Source organism: Muscardinus avellanarius (assembly GCF_963383645.1).
Source record: "Muscardinus avellanarius genome assembly, chromosome: 21".
NCBI classification, from domain to species: domain Eukaryota; kingdom Metazoa; phylum Chordata; class Mammalia; order Rodentia; family Gliridae; genus Muscardinus; species Muscardinus avellanarius.
In genome coordinates, this window is record NC_137807.1 from 14,791,229 (window position 1) to 14,815,724 (window position 24,496).

Genomic DNA, 24,496 nt, shown 5'->3' on the forward strand with positions numbered 1-24,496 from the left:
TGGGATTGCAAGCCGCAGCTACTCAGTGAGGCCCTGTTTCAAAATAAAGAATAAAAAATAGGGCTGAGGGTGTAGCTCAGAGGTAGAACGCTGCTGGGTTCCATCCCCAGTACCAAAAAGGGGGTGGTGGTGGTGCATGAAAGCCTGGGGAGATGGGAGGAAGCCAAGCAGACAGATTTCTTTTGGGTCCCAGGTAGTGTCAGCAGGTGACCTGTTTCACGTGATTTTATTTATTTATTTTTGGTGTGTGTGGTACTGGGGATTGGACCCGGGGGCATTCTACCTCTGAACTACAAACACAGACCTTATTTATTGATTGATTTTCTCCTTTGAAATGTGATTGCTGGGTTCAGGGTCTTGCTGTTGCTCGACTGTTCTCGAGCCTGCGACCCTCCTGTCCAGGAAAAAGCTGGCACAGCGCACAGCAGGTGAAGACGCGGTCCTCCCAACAGCCCCAGGGTTCCGGTCGCGGGCGCTGAGCCTGCCTTGTCAGGAGTGGAGGGGGCCCGAGGCACGCCTGGGTGGGGGCGGGCACTGCGTCCTGTTCGCTCACTCAGCCGTGCTCATCACCCTTTCACCAGGTACTCTGTGAGCACCTACCTGATGCCAGGCAGCCGCTGGGATGCGGCAGTGACCAGACCAAAGCCCCTGCCTGCGGGAAGGGTTGTATTCTGAGACAGACAATAAACCAGATACATAGGTAAAATTTTAGTAAATAAAATGGGGATGAGCGCTAAGGAGGAAATAAAGGAGAGAAAGGGGTCAATAGGTCCCGTGTGTGGCATTACATGTTCAGTCTTCTGTCAGGTGGTCAGGGAAGGCTTACTTGAACAGGAGACATTTGAACCAAAACATGGCTCTTTACACGGACTTTTGGGGGGGGAATGAGGGTACGAGCAGGAGGTAGGGTGGAGGGAGAGGGACACCAGGAGCTCCATCAGGGGGCTGCAGGCAAAAGATACGGTGGCTCGGGTCGCAGTGGTAGCAGAGAAGGGAGGGGAACTGTATGACTCAAACAAACAAACAGGAATAATTCAAAGAACCTACGTTTTGTGGTACTGAGGATGGAACCCAGGGCCTTCTGCCTCTGAGCCACAGTGAATCATGGATCCGCTTCAAGAAGCTTGTCAATCATGGCAGAGTCAACTCAAACTTTCCAACTGCCTAACCCCATCCAGAAAGCACCACACTGTGTTGTTTGTACCGGGGATTGAACTGAGCCTCACCCTCAGCCTGTTTTTTATTTTTTGAAACTGGGTCTTGCTAAGATGCTAAAGCTGGCCTTGAGCCTGTGATCTCCTGTCTCAGCCTCCCACACGCTGGGATTACGTGCATGCGCCACCAAGGCTGATCCAAGGCTGCAGCGCATTCCCAGCACTGGAGTGAAGGTGCGCGCCACCACGCCCAACCTTTCGGGCGGCACAGATGGGACTTTCCTGGTCTCAAACCTGCAATCCTCCTGACTCAGCCTCCCAAGTATTGGGATTATAGGCATGTACCATCATGCCTGGCTCCTCCTGGACTCTTATGGGCCATGGCATTTTACTTATTTTTGCCTAAACTAATTTAAAGTGGGTCTCTGTCACTTGTCACCCATTATGATTCAGAAGTGAGTAGTCTGTAAGGACCAATGGCAGAGAGTCTATACCACAGTAGGGTGTGGAACCCTGACGCCATAGTCACACAAGCCAACTCCCATAATAAGTTTCCTTTTCTCTATCTGCATATCTACCCTGTTGGTTCTGTTCCTCTGGAGAATCCTGACTAAGGTCCATTTACTTGTGCCCAATATGAGCTTCCAATGTTCACGTGTTTTTTTTTTTTTTTTTTTTGTACTGGGGATTGAACCCAGGAGAATTCTACCTCCAAGCTATACCCCCGGTCCTATTTATTTATTTATTTATTTATACTGGGGATGGAACCCAGGGCCTCTCTGCCTCTGAGCTACACCCCCAGCTCTATTTTTTATTCTTTATTTTGAAACTAAGTTGTGGAGAACCTCACTAAATATCTGAGGCTGGCCAAGAACCTGAGATCCTCCTGTCTCAGCTTCCCAAGTACTGGGATTACAAGGGTGTGCCACCATGCCTGGCTTTTATTTTATTTTTAATGAATTAATTAATTAGCAGTACTAGGATTGAACCGGGGGCATTCTACCTCTGAGCTCTACCCCTAGCCCTATTTTATTTTTTAATTAATAAACTAATTACTTTAACTAATTAATTATTTAGCGGTTGATACTGAGGATTGAATCCAGGGGCATTCTATTTCTGAGCTATACCCCCAGTTATTTTGAAACAGGATTTGTTTGTTGTGTGTGTGTGTGTGTGTGTGTGTGTGTGTGTGTGTGTGTGGTACTGGGGATGAAACCCAGGGGCATTCTACCTCCGAGCTACACCCCCACCCCTATTTTTTATTCTTTATTTTGAAACAGGGTCTCACTGAGCTGCAAAGAGCCTAAGTAGCTGAGGCTGTCCGCGAACCCAGATCCTTCTGTCTCAGCCTCCCCAATGCTGGGATTACAAGCTTGCCCCACCAGCCAGGCTGAAACAGGATCTTTTGAAATAGGATTTTAAAATTTTGAAACAGTGTTTCACTACATTGCAGAGGCTCCGGTAATAAGTCGCTGAAGCCTCAGTGAATCTGAGAATTCCTGTCTCAGCTTCCTATTTTCTTGGATTACAGGGAGTGCCACCACGCCTGGCTTTTATTTTTATTTTGAAACAGGCTTTTGCTAGCTGATGAGAACCTCACTACTTGCTGAGGCTGTCCTTGAGCCTGCCATCCTCCTGTCTTAGCCTCCCAAATACTGGGATTACAATCATGTGCCACCATGCCTTTCTTTTATTTTTATTTTTATTTTTATTTTATTTTTAATGGTACTGGGAATGGAACCCAGGGGCATTCTACGTCTGAGCTATACCCCCAGCCCTATTTTTTATTCTTTGTTTTGAAACAGGGTCTCACTGAGTTGCAAAGGGCCTCACTAAGTAGCTGAGGCTGTCTGTGAACTGCCATCCTTCTGTCTCAGCCTCCCAAATGCTGGGATCACAAGCATGTGCCACCATGCTCGGCTTATTTTTATTTTGAAACAGGGTCTCATTAAGTTGCTGAGGCTGGTCTCAAACCTGCAATCCTCCTGACTCAGCCTCCCAAGTATTGGGATTATAGGCATGTACCATCATGCCTGGCTCCTCCTGGACTCTTATGGGCCATGGCATTTTACTTATTTTTGCCTAAACTAATTTAAAGTGGGTCTCTGTCACTTGTCACCCATTATGATTCAGAAGTGAGTAGTCTGTAAGGACCAATGGCAGAGAGTCTATACCACAGTAGGGTGTGGAACCCAAACTCAAATAGAGGAGGAAGTAAATTCAGGGTGTAGAGGAAATGGATGTGTCAATAGTTCAAAGTCCTTCCTCCTCGAAGTTTTTGTTTCCTTCTCTGGATTTCTTCTTGGAGCTGGAGCAGATTTCCTGGGTCCTTCCTGGATCCCCCGCGATACGGGCTCACACTCACTCATTCTGCCTGTTGCACACAGCTCCCGCAGCCCACAGGCTGTTCACACCCTTAGTTTAGAGGGAGGCGCACTGGGAAGCCCGTCCCTTGCTGCCATCAGGATTCATCGGCTCACATTCAGACCAAGCAGCTCAGCTTCTGGGGCTGTGGGCTTGGCGCACTTTCCCCTGTGATATCGAGAGCACCCAGCCCAAAGCCTAAATAAAACTAGGAACATTACCAGCATTTCATCAGTGCCGGAGATTGCCATTTTCTCTATCCTCTCTCTTGGGTGTAAAGCAGGATGGAAGCTGGGCACAGTGGTGCACACCTGTAATCCCAGTACTATGGAGTCAGGAGGGTCACAGGTTCAAGGACAGCCTCAGCAACTTAGCCAGTAGTGAGACTCTCGTCAACCTAGGGAAACCCTGTTTCAAAATAAAATTAAGATAGCTGGGCGTGGTGGCGCACGCTTGTAATCCCCGCGCTTAGGAGGCTGAGACAGGAGGATTGCATGGGTTCGAAGCCAGCCTCAGCTACTTAGTGAGGCTCTCAGCAACTTAGTGAGACCCTGTTTCCAAATAAAATATAAAATGGGTCTGGGAGTATAGCCCGGAGGTAGAAAGCCTCTGGGTTCCACCCCCAGTACCACCACCACACACACACACACACAAAATATATATATATATATATAATAAAATAAAATTAAGATAGGGCTGGGGGTATAGCTTGGGGGTAGAATGCCCCTGGGTTCTATCCCCGGTACAACAAACATTTATTTACTGAGCATCTATTATGTGTTAGCCCCGGTGTGAGGCTCTAGGAGACAGTCTGATTTTATTTCTTTATTTGGAAGCGGGGTCTTACTAGGTTTCTGAGAGCCTCACTATGTTACCGAGGCTGGTTTTGAACCTGCGATCCTCCTGTTTCAGCCTGCCAAGTATTAGGATTATAACCGTGCCCCCATTGTGCCCGGTATGTTTGAATGTGTGTGTGTGTGTGTGTGTGTGTGTGTGTGTGTGTGTGTCTATGTGTGTGGTACTGGAGATAGAACCCAGGGGCATTCTACCTTGAGCTATACACCTAGGTCTATTTTATTTTTATTTTCAAACTGGGTCTCACTAGGTTGCTGGAAATTCTCGCAACTGGCTGAGGCCGTGATCCTGCCGGGCGTGGTGGCGCACGCTTGTAATCCCCGCACTTGGGAGGCGGAGACAGGAGGATCGTGCAGGTCCAAGCCAGCCGCGCTGGCGTAAGAGACCCTGTTCAAAAATATAAAATAGGTCTGGGAGTGTAGCCCGGAGGTAGAAGGGCTTCCAGGAACCCCAGTACCACCAAAAAAACCAAACCAAACCAAAACAAACAAACAAAAAAAACCATGATCCTCTTCTCTCAGCCTCCCAACCTGGCTCACATCTTTTTTTTTTTTTTTTTTTTAAAGTTGTGGTACTGGGGCTTGATTCTAGAGGCAGTCCACCTCCAAGCTACACTGCATAGCCCTTTTACTTTTTTTTTTTTTTAATTTTGAAACAGCCTCCTGTTAGGTTGCAGAGATTCTTGCTTCTTGCTGAGTCTGGCCTTTAACCTGTGATCCTTCTGTCTCAGCCTCCCAGGTACTAAGATTGCAGGTGTTGGCCACCACACCCAGCTCCACCTATCTACTTATAAAGCCTATCTCTCATGCTAGAATGTAGAATGTAGAAAAAAAAAAAGCCTTCTACCCAATTCAGCACAGCAGCTGGAAAGTCCTACATACACCCAAAAAATAAATAAATAAAAATAAAAATATGGAGAAAGATTGTTATTTTATTTCTTTTCTTTTTTTTTTTGTGGTACTGGGGATGGAACCCAGAAGCATTCTACTTTGAGCTATACCCCAGTTTGATTTTATTTCTTATTTGGAAATAGGGTCTCCCTAGGTTGCTGAGAGTCTTACAAATTTCTGAGGCTGTCCTCAAACCTGTGATCCTCCTGTCTCAGCCTCCCAAGTACAGGGATTAGAGGCGTGACCACCATGCCCGGCTGAAAGGTTATTTCTGCTTGTTCATCTAACTTGGAGGGCAGCAGTGAGAATAAGAGTCAAATGACACTGTGTCTATGGAGACTCTTGGTATTGTGTGAGTGTGTGTGAGTGTGAGTGTGTGTGTGTGTGTTACTTGCTGAGGATTGAACCCAGGGGCATTCTACCTCCGAGCTACACCCCCAGTCTTATTTTTTATTTTGAAACAGGTTGCACTAAGTTGCAGAGGGCCTTGTTAAATTGTCTAGGCTGACCTTAAACCTGCAACCCTCCTGTCTCAGCCTCCCAAGTACTGGGATTAGAAGTGTGAACTAGCAGGCCTAGAATATTGATTTTCTTGAGTGGCCGGAGTTGAGTTGCTTATTTTGGGGACAGGAAAGACACACATTCTAATTTGCTCGTGAGCAGCTGCTTTCTCAGTTGAGAATGATGTAGAGACCCAGGGGAAACTGGGGAGGACAAAAGGCAGGGCCCACAGCCTCCTCAGGCTGTCCTCCTGGGGATGTGGGAGCTTCCGGCTCTGTCCCTGTCAGGGTGGCTCATTCTCTGGGCCTTAGCTCTCTTTAGTAACACGTGGGCTTGGGCGGGGTTCTGGTTTCCGCTGTTCAGTCCCCTCCTGTCCTGATTACATTTCTGTTCAGATATTCACCTCACTTTAACTATACCAGGGGCTCCCTAGATTTGGTACCACTCCCCAGGATTCAAAATCTCACGGGCAAAGGCTAGCCAATGGATGAGTTCTACCGCGGTCACCTTGGGCCCATTAGGTTTAGACAGAAGGGGAGCATCATTGGCTCTAAACATGGAGACCAGGACTGCTACTCCAGGCTGGGGCTTGTGTAGGAGATTATGGGCCTTTTCAAAGAATAAGACATGGGCTGGGGTGGGGGCTGGGGTGTTGAGGGCTGGGGAGTGTTTTACTGTGGATATGGGCTGGAAAAGAATTTTCAAGACAAGGCTCACTTGGAAGAAAACAGGAACACATATTCAAAGGAATGGCTGTGGACATGTCATGGGAGGAAAAGAAAGAGGGCAGCAGAGGAGAGAGGCTGGCAGAGGCCAGCAAGCCTTGGGAGGGCGCTGCCTTTATAGGAAACTGAACAGGTGAGTGATAAGTTGGGTCCCTCCTCCACGTGATCTCACAGCGGAACAGGAAGCGGAAGCCAGAAGCGGAGATATCGCGAGATGTCGTGAGAATCGACACGCCTATAAAACACCGGTGCCTCTGATCTGCCACGTGATTCAGCCAGCCGATCAGGACTATGCACAACTCTCCAGACGCGTGGCCCGTCGGTCTCCCGCGGTCTCTGATAACCCAGTCCCTCCTAAACCCCCTAGCTCTGTTTTCAACCAAACAGTGAGCAGGTGGTGTGGGCAAATGGGGGACACGGTGGGGAGCTTGATTCCTTTGATCGATTGCTCCTGTGCTCCCAAACACCTTTCATGGGAAGGCAAGATTGAACTTGGTGCGCAGGGGAGATGGGAAGCGACTCTTGGTGCGGGGTTGGGGGCAGAGGCTGCTGGATGCCAGTCTGAAGGCGCGCCCCCAACCCCCCAACCCCATTTCCCAGCATCCGGAGGAGCTTTGAGTGGAGCCACCTGTGGCAGGGAAGGTGCGATCTTGGTTGTTAGATTCAAAGCCACAGCCTCTCTTTTCCCATTGGCTTTCTTCTCCTCCGTTTCCCTTGCCCTCCCCCTCCTCCTCCCCCTGTCCAGGCACCGCAGCACACAGGCCGGGATCCAAGCCAGCCTGGGTCGAGCTCTCCTGAGGACCGCGGAGAAGGATCCAGACCCACTCTAAAGCGCAGGTCCCTTTTCAGCAAGCACGTGCCAAGCGTTTGCACTGGGCAGGTGCCATTCTAGTCTACCGGGGCGGGAAGAGGCAGAGTAAGGTCACATTTCTTTAGAAGGGGGGGGGGAGGTGGGCGATTCCACAGAGGCGCTCGGAGGGCCCCTGGTGTTTCTGCAATGTTGTATCACAGTGCCAGGAGTGGGGGGGTCTATCAGGGTTTTCACGCTCTGCTGGAGAATTCCCCGAAAGGCTTGTTAGAGACAGTGCTGCTGATTCTCATCGCGTGAGGATCCAACTCTGGTTAAGCCCGGGACAGCCGCTGTGCGTCTTCCTTTCCAAGAAGTTCCAGCTGATGCTGATTCTGCTGGTCTGGGATCCACGGGTTGAGATTCGGTGGCTCAGAAGTTTGAAGCCAGGCAGGGTGGTGCACATTCGTAATTCCAGTACTTGGGAGGCAGAGACAGGAGGATTGCAAGTTCAAGGACAGCCTCAGCAAATAGCCAGACCCTCAGCCACCCAGCGAGACCCTGTTTTAAAGTATAAAAAATGGCCGGGCGTGGTGGCGCACGCTTGTAATCCCCGCGCTTGGGAGGCGGAGACAGGAGTAATGGGCTGGTTCGGAGCTAGCCTTGCTGGCTTAAGAGACCCTGTTTCCAAAAAAAAATAAAATAAAATAGGTCTGGGAGTGTAGCCCAGAGGTAGAAGGGTTTCCAGGAACCCCAGTACCACCAAAAAAAACTATATATATATATATATATATATATATATATATATATATATATATATATATATATATATATATGTAAAATGAAATAGTGCTGGGGGTGTAGCTCAGAGGTAGAATGCCCCAGTAGTACCACAATAAAAAATAAAAAGAAGAAAAAAAAAGAAAGAAAAAGGAAAGTCTGAGCATAAAAGAGGAAAACGACACGGAGAGAAAGCCAAGGTAAGCGTGTTACGGCCTGGCAGCTCTGGAATGGCAAGTGTTGGGAGCATCTAGTGAGTTTGAGTGTGAGGGGTCGGAGGGCTGAGCAAAGGCTAGATTGTAAGGTCCCCGAAGGCCAAACAAAGATACCAGAACTTCATTCTCTCTCTTTTTAAATTTATTTTTATTGGTGCATTGTAATCATACATCACATTGGAATACAAGACTTGAGAGGATATACAAGCACACATCATCCAATTAGCCCTCCTCCAGTCCCCATCCCATTCCCTCCCCCTCCCTCGATCCCATGCTTGTTTGGTGATCAACTTGGATACATTTGTTTATGTACTTCCTGAGTTTTAAAGAGGCTCCAGCCTCCCCTATTCCATACCTCTGATTGGTCACCTTAATTGCTTCACTATAGGGCCCTTTCTATAGCTCGACCTCTTCCTGTTGCCCCTTTCCTCCTAGTCATTGCTGATTAGGGGAAGCATCTGGGTTTTATTTTCTGCGATATTTCTCTGTGCATGCCTCATTGCAAGTACCGATCCCACTCTTGACGGCCCCAGTGGTGGCCTGGCTACCCGGTGGACTGATCCAGACCTCGCTGGCTCAAGCAGCGGCCTTGCCTCATGGGAGGCCCCGATTCTGGCCTCGCTGGCCCCCACACCGGCCTAACCCCTCGGCTGGCTCCAGAACTTCATTCTCTATGCGGTGGGAGGTATTGGAGGACTTTCAGCAGGAAAGGGGGTGCTCACGTGTAGGCTTCAGCAGGAGCAGTGTCTGAGTGAGGGGAAGGACCACGGCAGTCGATCCTACGCACCCCTGGCGGTGGGTGCTCCTGGGGACCTTCAGTTTCTCCTTCTGAGCATGATGGTGTCACAGTCCTGTATGTCCAGGTCGGCAAGTCTTCGATGGTTCCCCAGTCTCTGGCCCTTGAACTTCAGTATCTGATCCTCTACACAGGGACCTCCAGCTTCTTCAATTTTCTCTTTCAAGTCTTCGATGGTGTCTTCAGGCTCAATGGCGTATGGCTTGCTATGGCCGTTGCACTCCTCCACAAAAACCTGGATCTCAGGAGGGAAGGTCTCCAGCACACGGACGGTCACCTTGGAGAAGATCCCGTAATTCTCCAGGGTCTTCCGGCTGCTCAGCAGCTGCCGCCTCTGTCCCGGCTCCTGGAAGGAGAGTCGCTGCTGTCCACTGATGCCATTCCTCTCCTTGATCTCCATTTTCATCTTCCAGATGGGGCTGTAGGGGCTCACGGAGAGTTTCAGCACCTCCTTCCCTGTCTGTTTCACGGTCACCTGGATGTCCCTTGCTCTCTGAAAGGGAGGGAGGAGTGCATAAAGCCACCTGGTGTCATGGCTGCCCATGGCCTCCAAAGCCTCTCCATCTTGCTGCTGCTATTTATTTATTTATTTATTTATTTATTTATTTATTTATTTACTGTGGTGCTAGGGATTGAACCCAGGGGCATTCTACCTCCAAGCTTTACCCCCAGCCCTATTTTATTTTCATTTTGAAACTGAGTCTTATAAGGTTGATAGGAATCTCACTAGTTGCTGAGGCTGTCCTCGAACCTGCCATCTTCCTGTCTCAACCTCCCAGGAACTGGGATTATAAGTGTGCGTACCTGGCTTCCCCTCTGATATATTTTGACAAATATAAAATATATTTTGTCAATATATAAATTGACAAATATAAAATATATTTGTCAATTTTTGGTTTTTTAAAATATTTTTATTGGTGCATTGTAATCATACATCACATTGGAATACAAGACCTGAGAGGATATACAAGCACACATCATCCAATTAGCCCTCATCCAATCCCCATCCCATTCCCTCCCCCTCCCTCGATCCCTAGCTTGATTGGTGATTATCTTTGATACATTTGTTTACATACCTCCTGAGTTTTAAAGAGGTTCCGTCCTCCCCCATCTCATCCCCTCTGATTGGTCACCTCTTAATTGCTTCTCTATAGGGCCCTTTCTACAATTTGACCTCCTCCTGTTACCCCTTTCCTCCTAGTTTCCTCCCAGCACCGGCCTTGCCTCACGGCAGGCTCTGATCCCAACCTCACCGGTCCCGGCACTGGCCTAACCCCTCAGCAGGCTCCGATCCCAACCTTGGAGGCCCCAGCACTGGCCTTGCCTCATGGTAGGCTTCGATCCCGGCCTCAGAGTCCCCAGCACTGTCCTAACCCCTCGGCAGGCTCCGATCCCAGCCTCAGAGGCCCCAGCACTGGCCTTGCTTCATGGCAGGCTCCGATTCCGGCCTTCCCTCTGACTTTTGATGTTGTCATTTACCATCCACTGAGACACTTTCTGAAGTAAAAGATGCTACTAAGAACTATGTGGGACTACAAGCCTAGGACCGTCCCAAGCACAGGAAACTATTTGGCCATCCTAGGCTTACAGAATGACTGGGCTGCCAGATGTGTTGGTGCAGCCTGTAATCCCAGTACTTGGGAGGCTGAGATAGGGAATCACAGATTCTTAGCCAGCTCAGCAATTTAGTGAGGCCCTTTGCAACTTAGTGAGACCATGTTTTATAATAAAGAAGAAAATAAAGCTGGAGTTGTAGTTCAGAGGTAGAATGCCCCTAGATTCAATCTACCTTTGAGCTATGTCTTCATCTCTTTTATTTTGAAACAGGGTCTTGCTAAGTTGCTAAGGCTGGCCTCGAACCTGTGATCCTCCGGCCTCAGCCTGGGATTCAGGCGTGCACCGCCACGCCCAGATTATATCTTGTAAATATATTATGTCAGCAAATTCTTTGACTATATCTCTAAATTGGCTGCAGAGCAGGGCAGGGATTGTGAGTGGTGCCTGGGGCTGGGGTCATACCTGCACATCCCAGGCCTGGCCAGGGTCCTCTGTGCTGCAGCAGGCCTGCCACAGGCAGTGTGCAGCCTCTCTGGCCACCAGGTCCCATCCTCTCGCCTTTCCCAGGTTGTTGGTGGGGTCGGCTGGGTCTAGGATAACAGGCCTGGGAAAGAAAGGGGTAGCAGATCGGTCACACGTGGAACCCTGCTTCTGGCACGAATGTCTGCGGAACTCAGCAAGGATGCCACGCAAGCACAAGCTCTGGGTTGGCATTGGAGTTATAACCTGGTTGGCCTAGTGGAGAGCGAATCTTGGAGATCTTTCTTGAAATGTTCCTTCTAAGAATCCTAGAACTGAGGAAACCATGAAGGAATTGACCTGAATGTGACGGTAAAGCTCTGGGAAGGGAGAGCTGAGCAAGTCATAGGAAGGATTCCAATCACGTAGCAAACATCTGGATCACAGCATACCTGACGTTTCTCTTGTCTTTGGGCTGTTTGGCTGCAGAAGACAACACATGCTTTTTTGCTTTTCTTTTTCTTTTTTTTTTTTTTGTGGTACTGGGGGTGGAACCCAGAGGCTTTCTACCTCCGGGCTATACTCCCAGATCTATTTTATATTTTTATTTGGAAACAGGGTCTCACTAAGTTGCTGAGAGCCTCACTAAGTAGCTGGCTTTGAACCTGTGTGATCCTCCTGTCTCAGCCTCCCAAGCGCAGGGATTACAAGTGTGCACCACCACCCCCGGTTTACATGCCTTTAAATTTTTTTTTTATAGATATTTTTTGCAGTACTGGGGATAGAACCCAGGGGCATTCTACCTCTGAGCCACACCCCCAGCCCTATTTTTTATTTTTTATTTTGAAACGGGATCTCACTAAATTGCAGAGGGTCTCACTAAGTAGCTGAGGCTGTCCGCGAACCCAGATCTTCCTGTCTCAGCCTCCCAAATACTGGGATTACAAGTGTGAGCCACCACGCCCGGCTCCCTATTTTTTAGTCTTTATTTTGAAACAGGGTCTCACTGAGTTGCAAAGGGCCTCACTAAGTAGCTGAGGCTGTCCTCAAACTGCAATCTTCCTGTCTCAGCCTGTCAAATGCTGGGATTACAAGCGTGCGCCACCACAGCCGGATAAACACCATTTATTTATTTATTTATTTATTTATTTATTATTTTTGTTTTTTTGTGGGGCTGGGGATGGAACTCAGAGGCATTTGTCCTCCGAGCTACACCCCCTGCCCAATTTTTCATTCTTTATTTTGAAACAGGGTCTCATCGAGTTGCAGAGGGCCTCACTAAGTAACTGAGGCTGTCCGCGAACCGTGATCCTCCTGTCTCAGCCTCCCGAATGCTGGGATTACAAGCGTGCGCCACCACGCCCGGTTCCTTTTATTTTTTTAAAGCCCTTCCAGCTGGGTTTTCTATTCCTTGAAGCTGAAAACAATGCAACCGACATACTCACCTGGACATCTTCAGCTGCTGTTTGATACAGCTTCTGACAGTCTCATTTTGGAAATCATAGTATTTGGTCCAGTAGATGCAGATGTGTTCATAATCTCTGAGGAGTTCCATCACAGCCACCAGCCCTTGAGCAGTGTCGAAGCTCTCACTCTCATCGGTACCCATCTCCCAGGCGTAGACGGTCAGGAGCTCCATTGCGTATTTGGAGGGCAACGCTTTCCTGTATTTCTGTTTCACATACTGAAGGGAGGTGGGGCGAAGGCGGGGTGGGGGGACAGGTGGAGGAGAGAGAGAAAGAACATGCCACGGTGATGCGCTGAGGATTGTCAGGCATGGTGCATTATGTAGCCAAGCTGTGGAATGGTGGCGTCTCGGTGAACTTAGGTCCTAGGGTCATTGAGGTATCACTAAAAAGGTCGGGTCTCTTATGGACCTCCTGGGTCTCAGCAACTCATGTGATTCAGTTGGGATGGAGGAGGCAATATAATATAGTGAAAACAGGAAATAATTGGAAAAAACTAAAACACACAGACAACATAAAACAACACCAGAACAAACAGAAAGGTAAAAGAATAAGGTGAAATGATCAGTTCCTCCAAAATTAACTTAGAAATTGACTGCAATTTAAATTAGAATCCCAGGGTTTTTTGTTTGTTTGTTTGTTTGTGGTACTGGGGATTGAATCCAGGGGAATTCTACCACTGAACTTCACCTCCAACCTAATTTATTTATTTATTTATTCATTTATTTATTTATTTAGGTGGTACTGGGGTTCCTGGAAACCCTTCTACCTCCGGGCTACACTCCCAGACCTATTTTATATTTTTATTTGGAAACAGGGTCTCTTAAGCAGCGAGGCTGGCTTTGAACCTGTGCGATCCTCCTGTCTCTGCCTCCCAAGCGCGGGGATTACAAGTGTGCGCCACCACACCCGGCCCCTAATTTATTATTTTTTAAAATTTATTATTATTATTATTATTATTATTATTATTGTTATTATTATTTTGGTGGTACCGGGGTTCCTGGAAGCCCTTCTACCTCCGGGCTACACTCCCAGACCAATTTTATTTTTGGAAACAGGGTCTCTTCTTGAGCCAGCGCGGCTGGCTTCGAACCTGCGCGATCCTCCTGTCTGCCTCCCAAGCGCGGGGATTACAAGCGTGCGCCACCACGCCCGGCCCCTAATTTATTTTTAAACAGGGTCTCACTAAGTTTCTGATCTGGCCTTAAACCCGGATCCTCCTGTCTCACTCTCCCAAGTACTGGGATTCTAAGCGTGCTGCCCTGCTCAACTAGGGGGTGTTTTGTTGTTTTGTTTGTGGATCTGAGGACTGAACCCAGAGGCATTCTACCTCTGAGCTACAGCCCCAGCCCTATTTTTTATTCTTTATTTTGAAACAAGGTCTCATTAAGTTGTGGAGGGCATCATTAATAGTTGAGGTTGTCTGAGAACCTACAATCCTCCTGTCTCTGCCTTCCAAATACTAGGGTGCCTGCCTCGGGGTGGGGAGTAGTTTTGTTTTTTTTTTTAACAGGATAAGTTATCTTAAAATTCATACAGAAGCATATATGCTTAGTAAGAGCCAAGAAATTGGGGAAAATAAAAATAGCTTGAGCCAGGCATGGTGGCACACGCTTGTAATCCCAGCATTCTGGAGGCTGAGACTGACTGGATGATCATGGCCAGCCTCAGCTACTTAGAGAGGCTCTTCTCAACTCAGTGAGACCCTGTTTAAAAAACAAACAAACAACAAAAAAAAAAACTAAACTAAAAACTAAAAACTAGGGCTGGGGGTGTAGTTCGGAGGTAGAATGGCCCCCTGAGTCCCTGAATTTCATCTTCAGTACTGTAAAAAAAAAAAAAAAAAAAAAAAAAAAAAGCTTGATTTTTTTTTTTTTTTTTTTTTTTGGTGGTACTGGGGTTCCTGGAAGCCCTTCTACCTCTGGGCTACACTCCCAGACCTATTTTTTTTTTTTTTTACATTTTTATTTGGAAACAGGGTCTCCTAAGCCAGCGTGCGGCTGGCTCCGAACCTGCGCGATCCTCCTGTCTCTGCCTCCCAAGCGCGGGGATTACAAGCGTGCGCCACCACGCCCGGCTAACCTTGATGTTTTTTGATGTTTGTCTTCTTGGATATATTATATTATATAAAGCAGTTGCAACAGAAACAGTATGCTTTTGACTTAGGACTGAACAGAGTGAAGTGTAATAGACAGATAGCCCAGAATTAGTTTCCAGTAGTTACAGCAATTTAATATTTGTTGGAGCCAGTATTTTAGTTTGGGGTGTGTTGGGGGGGGGGAAGGATGGGTAATTCAATAAGCAACGCACAACTTATTAGCCATTTGAGAGAGAATGAAGCAAATACAGGAGATCCCAATGTCACGCTTGTATGCCAAAAGAAATTACAAATGGAGTTAAATTATATATTAGTTAAATTATATATTAGACATAGTCAAAGAAAAATTAAGTGACTCTAGATTAGAGAGGGAAAGTAAGGGAGAAAAGGGGGTCAGATAGGAAATTCATAATTTATAAAAGAAATCAGAGGTCAGGCGCAGGGGTGCAGGCCTGCAATCCCAGTTACTCAGGAGTCTGAGGCAGGAAGATCACAAGTTCAAGGCCAGCCCGGGCAACTTATTGAGATCCTGTCTCAAAATAAAAAATAAAAAAGGGCTGGGGATGTGGTTCAATGGGAGAGCACTTGCCTCACTGAAATTTTTTAAAAATGAGTCCAATGTAACATTCAGGTAGTCAGAAAAACAATTATCATCATGAAGAACATTTGGTGTTATTAAGAGCACACAAATTCTAGTCTAGAGCATAAATTCTCTGAGTTCAAATCTCAGCTCCACTTGAGTTTTGTTTTTTGGTTGTTGTTGTTTTTTTTTTTTTTTTTTTGGTGGTACTAGGAATGGAGCCCAGGGGCCTTCTACCTCCGGGCTACACTCCCAGACCTATTTTATATTTTATTTGGAAACAGGGTCTCTTAAAGCAGCTGAGGCTGGCTTCGAACCTGCGCGATCCTCCTGTCTCTGCCTCCCAAGCGTGGGGATTACAAGCGTGCGCCACCACGCCCGGCTCCACTTGAGTTTTGAGTCTTGGTTTTCTCATCTCCAAATGCAGGCAATGCACAACGCATGTCATACAGAGCTGCTAGGGAGACTAAGTGGGGAAATGTGCCGTGTTTGTAGCCTAAGCTGTGGAACACTGTTAACTCTGGCCACTTGGTAGATGCATTAAGGTTGTTTTACTGTTTTATGAGCTGCCCAGAGTCTGCAGCTTGTTGCAAAGCGTGCTGTCCTCTTCAGGAACCATGTAGTTGCCCTTGAGGGATCTGGTATTCGAACCAGGAGACTCTAAACAGGACCCGGTGCTTCAAAAGGTCACAGAGTAGAGCACCAACAAACCCCATCAGAATAGCAATGGCCGCCCCGACGCTGTCCAGTGCTCTGCAGTTACAAAGAACTTCCGATGATGCTGTTTTCACTTAAACTATTTAACCTGCCTCTTTTCCTTAGACAGTACTGTGGGAGCCTGATACAGGAGGATCACAGCTTTGAGACCACCTTTTAGCACTTTAGGGAGACCTTCAGTAAGTTAGTTAAACCCTGTTGCAAAATAAACAGGGCTGGAGGTAGATTGCGTCTGGGTTCATTCTCTAGTACCAGTAAATAAATAATAGAGAGCCGGGTGTGGTGGCGAACGCTTGTAATCCTCGTGCTTGGGAGGCGGAGACAGGAGGATCGCTCTGGTTCGAAGCCAGCCCCGCTGGCTTAGGAGACCCTGTTTCCAAAAATAAAAAAAAGTATAAAATAGGTCTGGGAGTGTATCCCGGAGGTAGAATGGCTTCCAGGAACCCCAGTAGCACACACACACAAATGCTGGGGGTCATTGGGATGTAGTTCAGGGTTAAAGGGCTTGCCTAGCATATATAAAGCCCTGGGTTTAAGCCCCAGTACACCGGGCGTGGTGGCGCACTCTTGTAATCCAAGCATTTGGGAGGCTGGGACAGGAGGATTATGGTTCTCCGACAGCCTCAACTATTTAGTGAGGCCCTTTGCAACTCAGTGAGACCCTGTTTCAAAATAATGAATAAAAAAATAGGTCTGGGGCTGTAGCTTGAAGGTAGAATGCCCCTAGGTTTCATCCCCAGTACTGCCAAAAAATAAAATAAAAAGCCCCAGTACAAGCTGGGTGTGGTGGTGCACATTTGTAATCCCATACTTGGGAGCCTGAGACAGGTAGATCACAGGTTTGAGGCCAGGTTCAGCAACTCAGTGAGACTCTGTTTCCATATAAAACTGAAATAGGGCAGGGGGTGTAGCTCAGAGGTAGAATGCCCTGGGTTTCTTCGCCAGCACCACACACACACACACACACACACACACACACACACACACACACACACACACCAAGCCAGCTGTGCTCCTTCCGCCCTGGTCCCCACGCCTCCCAGCCCGGCACCCACCTCTCACCTTCTGGTACCAGAACTTCACCAGCCTTAGGAGGTTTTTCAGTTTTACTGGTCGGCCTTTTACAAAGTGTCTCTGCAACACTGTGAAGCTTGGTGAGAACGCCCCAGGATGGCTCTTGGTGTTTATTAAATCTTCATAGATATCTGGTGATGGTTTTGAGTCTGGGCAAAAGTTTCCTGGGAGGAGAAAAGTATTAGGTCGTGGAATTCTGCCCTTGAGGGTAAGAAAAGGGCCACTGACCTTAGAGTATGCAAAAATCATCTCATGATAATAATAATGCTCGCTACAGTGGTCCTTTCCCCATTTTACTATTAAGTAAGTAGAGGCTTAGCTGGTTTGGGGGCACACCCAAAAATCACATAGGTTTTAATAACTCACACTGACCAAAGATAAGACCGACCCTAGGCTAAGCTCATGCAACTCTGAGAATGACTCCATGAAGCAGATACATTTAAGTAGAATCATAGGAAATTGCCATTTTTGTGTGTTAACATGGTCAAATATTGCCAGTGTCTTATGGCTGTACTCACATGGGATAATGTTGTCTTTAACGGGTTGGTATGCTTAGTCTTGGAGGTGTTAAGTAGTTTGCCCAAGGTCAGGAAACTAGTAAATTTTAGAGCCCAAATTAAAAGATATCTAGAGTTCTGATTTATTTTTTAGTTATTTAATTTTTTTTTTGGCGGTACTGGGGATGGAACCCTTCTACCTCCAGGCTACACTCCCACACCTATTTTATATTTTAATTTGGAAACAGGGTCTCTTAAGCCAGCATGGCTGGCTTCGAACCTGCACGATCCTCCTGCCTCCGCCTCCCAAGGGCGGGGATTACAAGCGTGCGCCACCACGCCCAGCTAGAGTTCTGATTTAAAGATGATTCCAAGCTAGGTACAGTGACGCATGTCTACAACCCTAGTGCTTGTAGTCTGAGACAGGAGGATCGCGGATATGAGGCCAGTATCAGCATTTTAGCAAGACTCAGCAACTTAAAGAGACCTTGTTTGGAAATAAAAAATTCAAAGGGCTGGGGGGTGTAGCTCAGAGGTAGAACACACCTAAGTTCAGTCCCCAGTTCCACACACACACACACACACACACACACACACACACACAAAAACAAACAAAAAAAAAAAACAAAGAAGATTCCAATCCATTTCTGAGACTCCAAACACCTGGAAGTGCTTGCTTGGCCTGGTATTTCCCAGAAGGTGGAAGAAGAGTCTCCTCCTTGGGTTGGGTGAGAATTCATTATTTAGGACCAATTCCCTTTCCTCATGCGATGCTGGAGGTGGTACCAGATGCCTATGTGGAAGGACGTACATCTTCTATCTCTCATTGGTTTCCACTTTCCCAGACTCCCCCAAGACCAGGTTGGTGAAGGGCCCCTGACTAGCCTCTCTGTACCCGACCCATCGCAGCCCTTACCCAGAGCATCATAAGCCGGGAGCACGTCCACTCGGATGACTTCACTGCTCTTCCTGCACTGGACCTCTAGGGTCAGAGAGCGAGGGGCCCTGGGTCCTTCTTTGTGTTGGACCACGGTGATGTCATAGGCCAGGCTTTTGCTGCAGAAGTCCAGTCTCTCCTCAATGAAGGTGAGAATATGTGTTCGCATCTGCGCCTGCTCTTGGAAGCTGGAGAAGCAGCTCAGGAACAGAATGATGTCCAGGTCAGAGCTGTGGTTCAGGGTTGTCCCCTTCCCCGAGGAGCCGCCCTGTGGGGGAGGATAATGGGGAAGCTTCACTTCCACCGAGATGGGATGCTTCGCGGTTGAGAGGGAAGCCGAATGTGCAGACCCCCCACGCCCCTTGGTTCCCATCGTCAACAGCAGCTCCACGGCAGGCCCTGCAGCTCAAGCGTCCTGCTCCCCAACCCAGACATCCCAAACGTACCCACATTCAAGCCTTTTCAGTGTCGACACTGATGCCACAAGTGGGAAGTTCCACACGCAATCTCATGCGGTGGGTTGCAGTTAAAATACAGGTACTCTAGCCAGGCATGGTGGCGCACGCCTGCAATCCCGGCACTTGGGAGGCTGGGACAGGAGGATCACAGGTTCATGGCCAGCTTCAGGTCCTTAGCGAGGCACTTCGCAACTTAGCGAGACCCTGTTTCAAAGTAAAAAATAAATAAAATAGGCTGAAGGTATCCTACTTGGAGGTAGATGTCTCTGTACCCAGTACCACATGATTACACAAAAAATGCAGGTAAGCCGGGCGTGGTGGTGCACGCTTGTAATCCCCGCACTTGGGAGGCAGAGACAGGAGGATCGCGCAGGTTCGAAACCCAGCCTTGCTGGCTTAAGAGACCCTGTTTCCAAATAACAACATATAAAAAAAAATAGGTCTGGGAGTGTAGCCCAGAAGGGCTTCCAGGAACCCCAGTACCACCAAAAAAAAAAAAAAAAAAAAAAAATATATATATATATATATATATATATATATATATATATATATATATATGCGCAGGTACTCGGCCACACGCCTGCAAACCCAGCATTTGGGAAGCTAAGACAGGAGGATCGCAGTTCGAGGACAGCCTCAGCTACTTAGTGAGGCCCTTTGCAACTCAGTGAGACTCTGTTTCAAAATAAAGGATAAAAAATTAGGGCTGGGGGGTATAACTTGGAGGCAGAATGCCCCTGGGTTCAATCCCCAGTATTGGAAAAAAAAAAAAAAAAGAGTGCATCATCACACACAGAGGGGCATTCTATCTTTGAGCTACATCCCCAGCCCTATTTTTTATTCTTTAGTTTGAGTTGCAAAGAACCTCACTAAGTAGCTGAGGCTGGCCATGAACCGCAATCCTCCTGTCTCAGCCTCCCACGTATTGGCATTACAAGAGTGTGCCAATACCTACAAGTGGGCGGTGGCACACGCTTTTAATACCAATATGTGGGAGATACAATCCTCATTGTAGGTTCTAGGCCAGTCTTAGCTACTTAGTGAGGCCCTCAGCAATTTAGTGAGACCTTGTTTCAAAATAAAAAATAAAATACGGCTGGTTGTGTGGTTTGGAGGTAGAATGCTTCTGGGTATCCAGTTCCCAGTGCCCAAAATAAAAAATAAAGTCTCATATCAAATGATGTGGTAGTCCCCAGCTGCCTGACTCCCCCATCACTGGGGCCCACCTGCACCCCAGACACTGCCCCTTCTTGGGGGTCATGATGGGCAGCAAAATGGTATCTGCCACATATTCCATTAATACGGTTTCCTGAAGAAGAGACAACGCCACACTTGGTGTTTCAGAAGCCTTGAGATCATCAGGGCTACCATCTAACTCTTCTGTGATTCCACAGCACTCTAAAGGAAGTAAACCACCAGATTATTTATTTATTATTTAATTAATTAATTAATTAATTTATTTATTTATTTATTTATTATTTTGTGGTACTGAGGGTAGAACCCAGGGGCTTTCCACCTCCGGGCTATACTCCCAGACCTATTTTAAACTTTATTTGGGAACAGGGTCTCACTAAGTTGCCGAGAGCCTCTCTAGGTAGCTGAGGCTGACTTTGAACCTCTGTGATCCTCCTGTCTCAGCCTCCCAAGCGCTGGGATTACAAGCGTGCGCCACCATGCCCGGCTCAGATGATTTATAATCAGCAGATGCATCAGGGCCCATCAGAACTGCAGAAATAATAAAGCCATTACCTCAGAAATGCACAAGGAAGCCTGAATCTCAAAAAGAAATAGAATTACGCCAGTGTGGAGGGCCAGGATAATCATGTGGCTGCTGCTGTTTGTCATCAACAAAAGAATTGTCTTTACAATACAGGACTTCCAAAATGACAAATGAAAAATTGTGTATTAAACAACCCTAATAAATATTCATTAAAAAGAAAAAATAAAATGATGTGGTATTTGTGTATAATTTGTGCATATCCTTTATTTTTTACTTTTTAATTTTTTTGTGTGGTACTGGGGGTAGAATCCAGGGGCTTTCTACCTCCGGGCTATACTCTCAGACCTATTTTATGTTTTATTTGGAAACAGGGTCTCGCTGAGTTGCTGACAGCCTCACTAAGTAGCTGAGGCTGGCTTCAAACCTATGCGATCCTCCTGACTCAGCCTCCCAAGGGCAGGGATTACAAGCGTGTGTCACCACACCCAGCTTTGTGCATATATTTTAAATATCTCTTGTTTATTTATAATCTCTAATATAAGTGCCACTATGTAAATAGCGGTTATATTGTCTAGCTTTATTATTTTCTTGTTGCATTGTTTTATTATTTTATTCTATTTTTTATTGCTGTATTGTTATTCTGTAATTAATTTTTCTGAATACAGTCAGTCCTTTGTATTGGCAAGTTCCCTATATGCAGATTTAATTAACCTCAAATAAAAAGAATAAAAACATAGCGTCTATGCCGAACATGTACAAACGTTTTGCTTGTCATCTCTCCTAAAACAATACCACGTAACCACTACTCCTGTGGTATTTGCATTATCTTAGATGCCACGATCATCCAGAGATGGTTAAACAAAAGGATGTGTGTCGGTTGCGTGCAAATACCACGCCATTTTATATGAGGGACTTGAGCATCAGCAATTTCAGGATCTGCGGCTGTGGGGAGAGACCAGTCCCCTCAGATACGGAGATACCAGTCCCCTGAGAGACCAGATACGGAGGCCAGCTATGAATGGAATCTTCCCAAAGCTTTGTGACCTTTTGAAATTGCCTTTTCCCCCCATTTAGCACAATGTCTTCGGTAGCCACCCATATTGTTGGGTGCCCCCCGCCATTTATTGCTCTGAGGAAAACAGGTTAAGCAACTTAGTGAGACTCAGCAACCTAGCAAGATCCTGTTTCAAAATAAAAATGAAAAGGGCGAGGGTGTAGCTGAGAGGTGGAATGCCTTGGGTTCAGTGTCCACTGCCAAAAGAAGAAAAAGAGGATGCGAGAGAAGAAAGAGATATGCGTGGGGATCTTTTCAACTGCTACTGCTACTGCGCCTTACTGTTGGTAGTTTCCGGAAACTTGTCCCAGGATCCGGTTCTTTTTCTCGCTAGCACCTGTAATGGTTCTATAAACCCACTTACTTTAACCACTTGTGGTGGCGCATACCGATAATCCCAGCTACTCGGGAGGCTGAGGCAAGAGGATCACACATTCCTGGTCAGCCTGGGCCATTTAGGGAAACCTTATTTCAAAATAAAAAGGGAGGGAGAAAGGTGCAGCTCGGTGGTAGAGCCTAGATTTGAGAGGCTCTGTGTTCCATCCCCAGCACCACAAGACAAAAAAAAAAAAAAAAAAACAGGTTAAATAGGAGGCAGAGCCAGGCATGGCGGTACTCACCTATAATCCCCCTGGGAGGCTGAGACAGGAGGTTCACAGATACCAGGGACAACTTCAGCAAGTAGTGAGACTCTCATCAACCTAGTGAGACCGTCTCAAAATAAAAATAAAAGAGTGCTGGGAGAGTAGCTTGGAGGTAGAATACTTCTGGGTTTAATCCCTAGTCTCACACACACACACACACACACACACACACACACACACACACACACACAGTTGCTAGGTTAATGAAAATCTCACTACCTGCTGAGGCTGTCCTTGCATCTACAATCCTCCTGTCACAGCCTCCCAAGCACTGGGATTACAGGCATGCACAAACAGCCCTGGTGGGACAGGGATTTGAACCCCAGGACCCCAAGTGCTCACCTTCAGCACCTTCAGCACCCTGACTTCACAGCCCAGAACCAGCCGGTCCTGGAAGCACTGCTCCCGAAAGAACCGCACAAGTCTCTGCCAGACGTCCCGGCTTTCCTCCTTCCAGTCCTCCTGAGGCTGAAGGCTCTGCAGGAAGGCATCCAGCCTGTCCCCAGGGGTCCCATACAGGTCCTGGGAGGGCTCCATCTCTGCAGACACGGCGGACCCTTGGAATAAACTTGCTCTTCTCTGTCCAGCCCTGTAAGGGGCCCTTGCAGCCTTCTCCAGTGGCTAAAGAGCTAGGGAGGTGATTGGGACAGAGAGGGAGTCCCCTCATCTGCATGCAGCCAGGGCTGGAAGCTTTCTCTTGGCTGCACATCGTATATCGTGTGGCTCCTCCCTTGAGTTCTGCAGCCAGCCCTCCTGCCAGACTGGAAACCGAAACTGAGCTTTTCCAATAATGGAAACTGAAACTATGGAAATGGATTTTCCTTTTTCAACTTTGGAAGCTGGAAAGAACAGCCAGGGGATCTGGAGCCGGCCTCCCCCTCCTCCATCTCCTGCTGCTTGGGGAGGACACCGGGATGCCCTACTCGAACTGAGTCGTGTCCACCCCTGTGGCCCAGGGTGCCGACCGCCTGAGGTGCGGGGAGTTTGGGTCAAGCCTCAGGGCGCCCGGCGCCCGGGGTCCACTGAGCTCTTTACTTTCTAAGGGGGGAAATATACACACCCTTTCTTGCTTGCTTTCTTCTATCATAGATTACCAAAGTGGGAGATTCCATCCTTGGGGTGCTGCAGCAATCCAGGGCTGGTAGCAGCCTTAGAGGTGATTGGGGGGCATCAAATAAAAAAAGGGGCAGTGGGAGCACCCAGGGGGGGCCTGAGTTTTTTTTTTTTTTCTGAACTGTGTGAGCTAACCCAGGAAGTTTGGGAACCTCTGAAGGGTGAACCCTGCTGTCCCCCTAGCCCACGGGAAGAAAGGAGTCTTTAAAAAGCTATCTTTAGAGGGATGTTGAGTCAGACTGATGGAATTAGGAGATCTCTGGGTTGACCGAGCTGTTGTGGATTTCAGCCAATAGTAAAATGAATAGTCCTGGGACAAATTCCCAGCGACAAAGCTCCCATTAGAACATTAGCTGCCGCTGGGCGTGGTGGCGCACGCTTGTAATCCCTGCGCTTGGGAGGCGGAGACAGGAGGATCACGCAGGTTCGAAGCCAGCCGCGTGTGCTGGCTTAGGAGACCCTGTTTCCAAATAAAAATATAAAAATAGGTCTGGGAGTATAGCCCAGAAGTAGAAGGGCTTCCAGGAACCCCAGTACCACACACACACACAAAAAAAAAATATATATATATATATATATATATATATATATATATACATATATATATATATATATATAAAATTAAAAAAAAAAAGAACATTAGCTGCCAGCGACTCAGCGGAATAGCCTTTGAAAATTGTCCTCTGGACCCGAGAAGCTGGAGGTGGGAGGTGAGTTTGAAACTTTGGAGAGAAGAAACAAGTTATTTACACTGAACCTACCTGGGCCATGGATAAGAGGGTCAGGACAACATGAAGTAGGGAGACTCCAGCTCAGTCTCCTAAGCACTGAGATTACAGGCCGCAGTGGCAAGTTTCTGTGACCTTGACCGCTGATCCTCCGCTCAGGGGCAGGAAAAGAATGTGTAGCAGGGTTTGTTTTTGTTTTCTGGTTCCTGTTTCTTGGTTGATTTAGCTTGAAGCTGTCAGTTAAAATAAACTTCTGGAGCTGGGTAAGGTGGCGTACACACACACACACACACACACACACACACACACACACACACACTTATAATC

At 47.4% G+C, this 24,496-nt stretch overlaps 1 protein-coding gene across 1 annotated transcript; it reads right to left on the reverse strand.

Annotated features, from left to right (window-relative positions):
- Window positions 1-9,050: 9,050 nt before the first annotated feature.
- LOC308278151 (2'-5'-oligoadenylate synthase-like protein 2) lies at window positions 9,051-22,865 on the reverse strand (the record flags this gene model as incomplete). The annotated part of the gene is given in 7 exon segments (XM_080717778.1): window positions 9,051-9,086; window positions 9,090-9,560; window positions 11,087-11,228; window positions 12,529-12,767; window positions 17,007-17,182; window positions 18,432-18,720; window positions 22,671-22,865. Coding segments are annotated over 7 exon segments (1,548 nt in total).
- Between the last annotated feature and the right edge of the window lie 1,631 nt (window positions 22,866-24,496).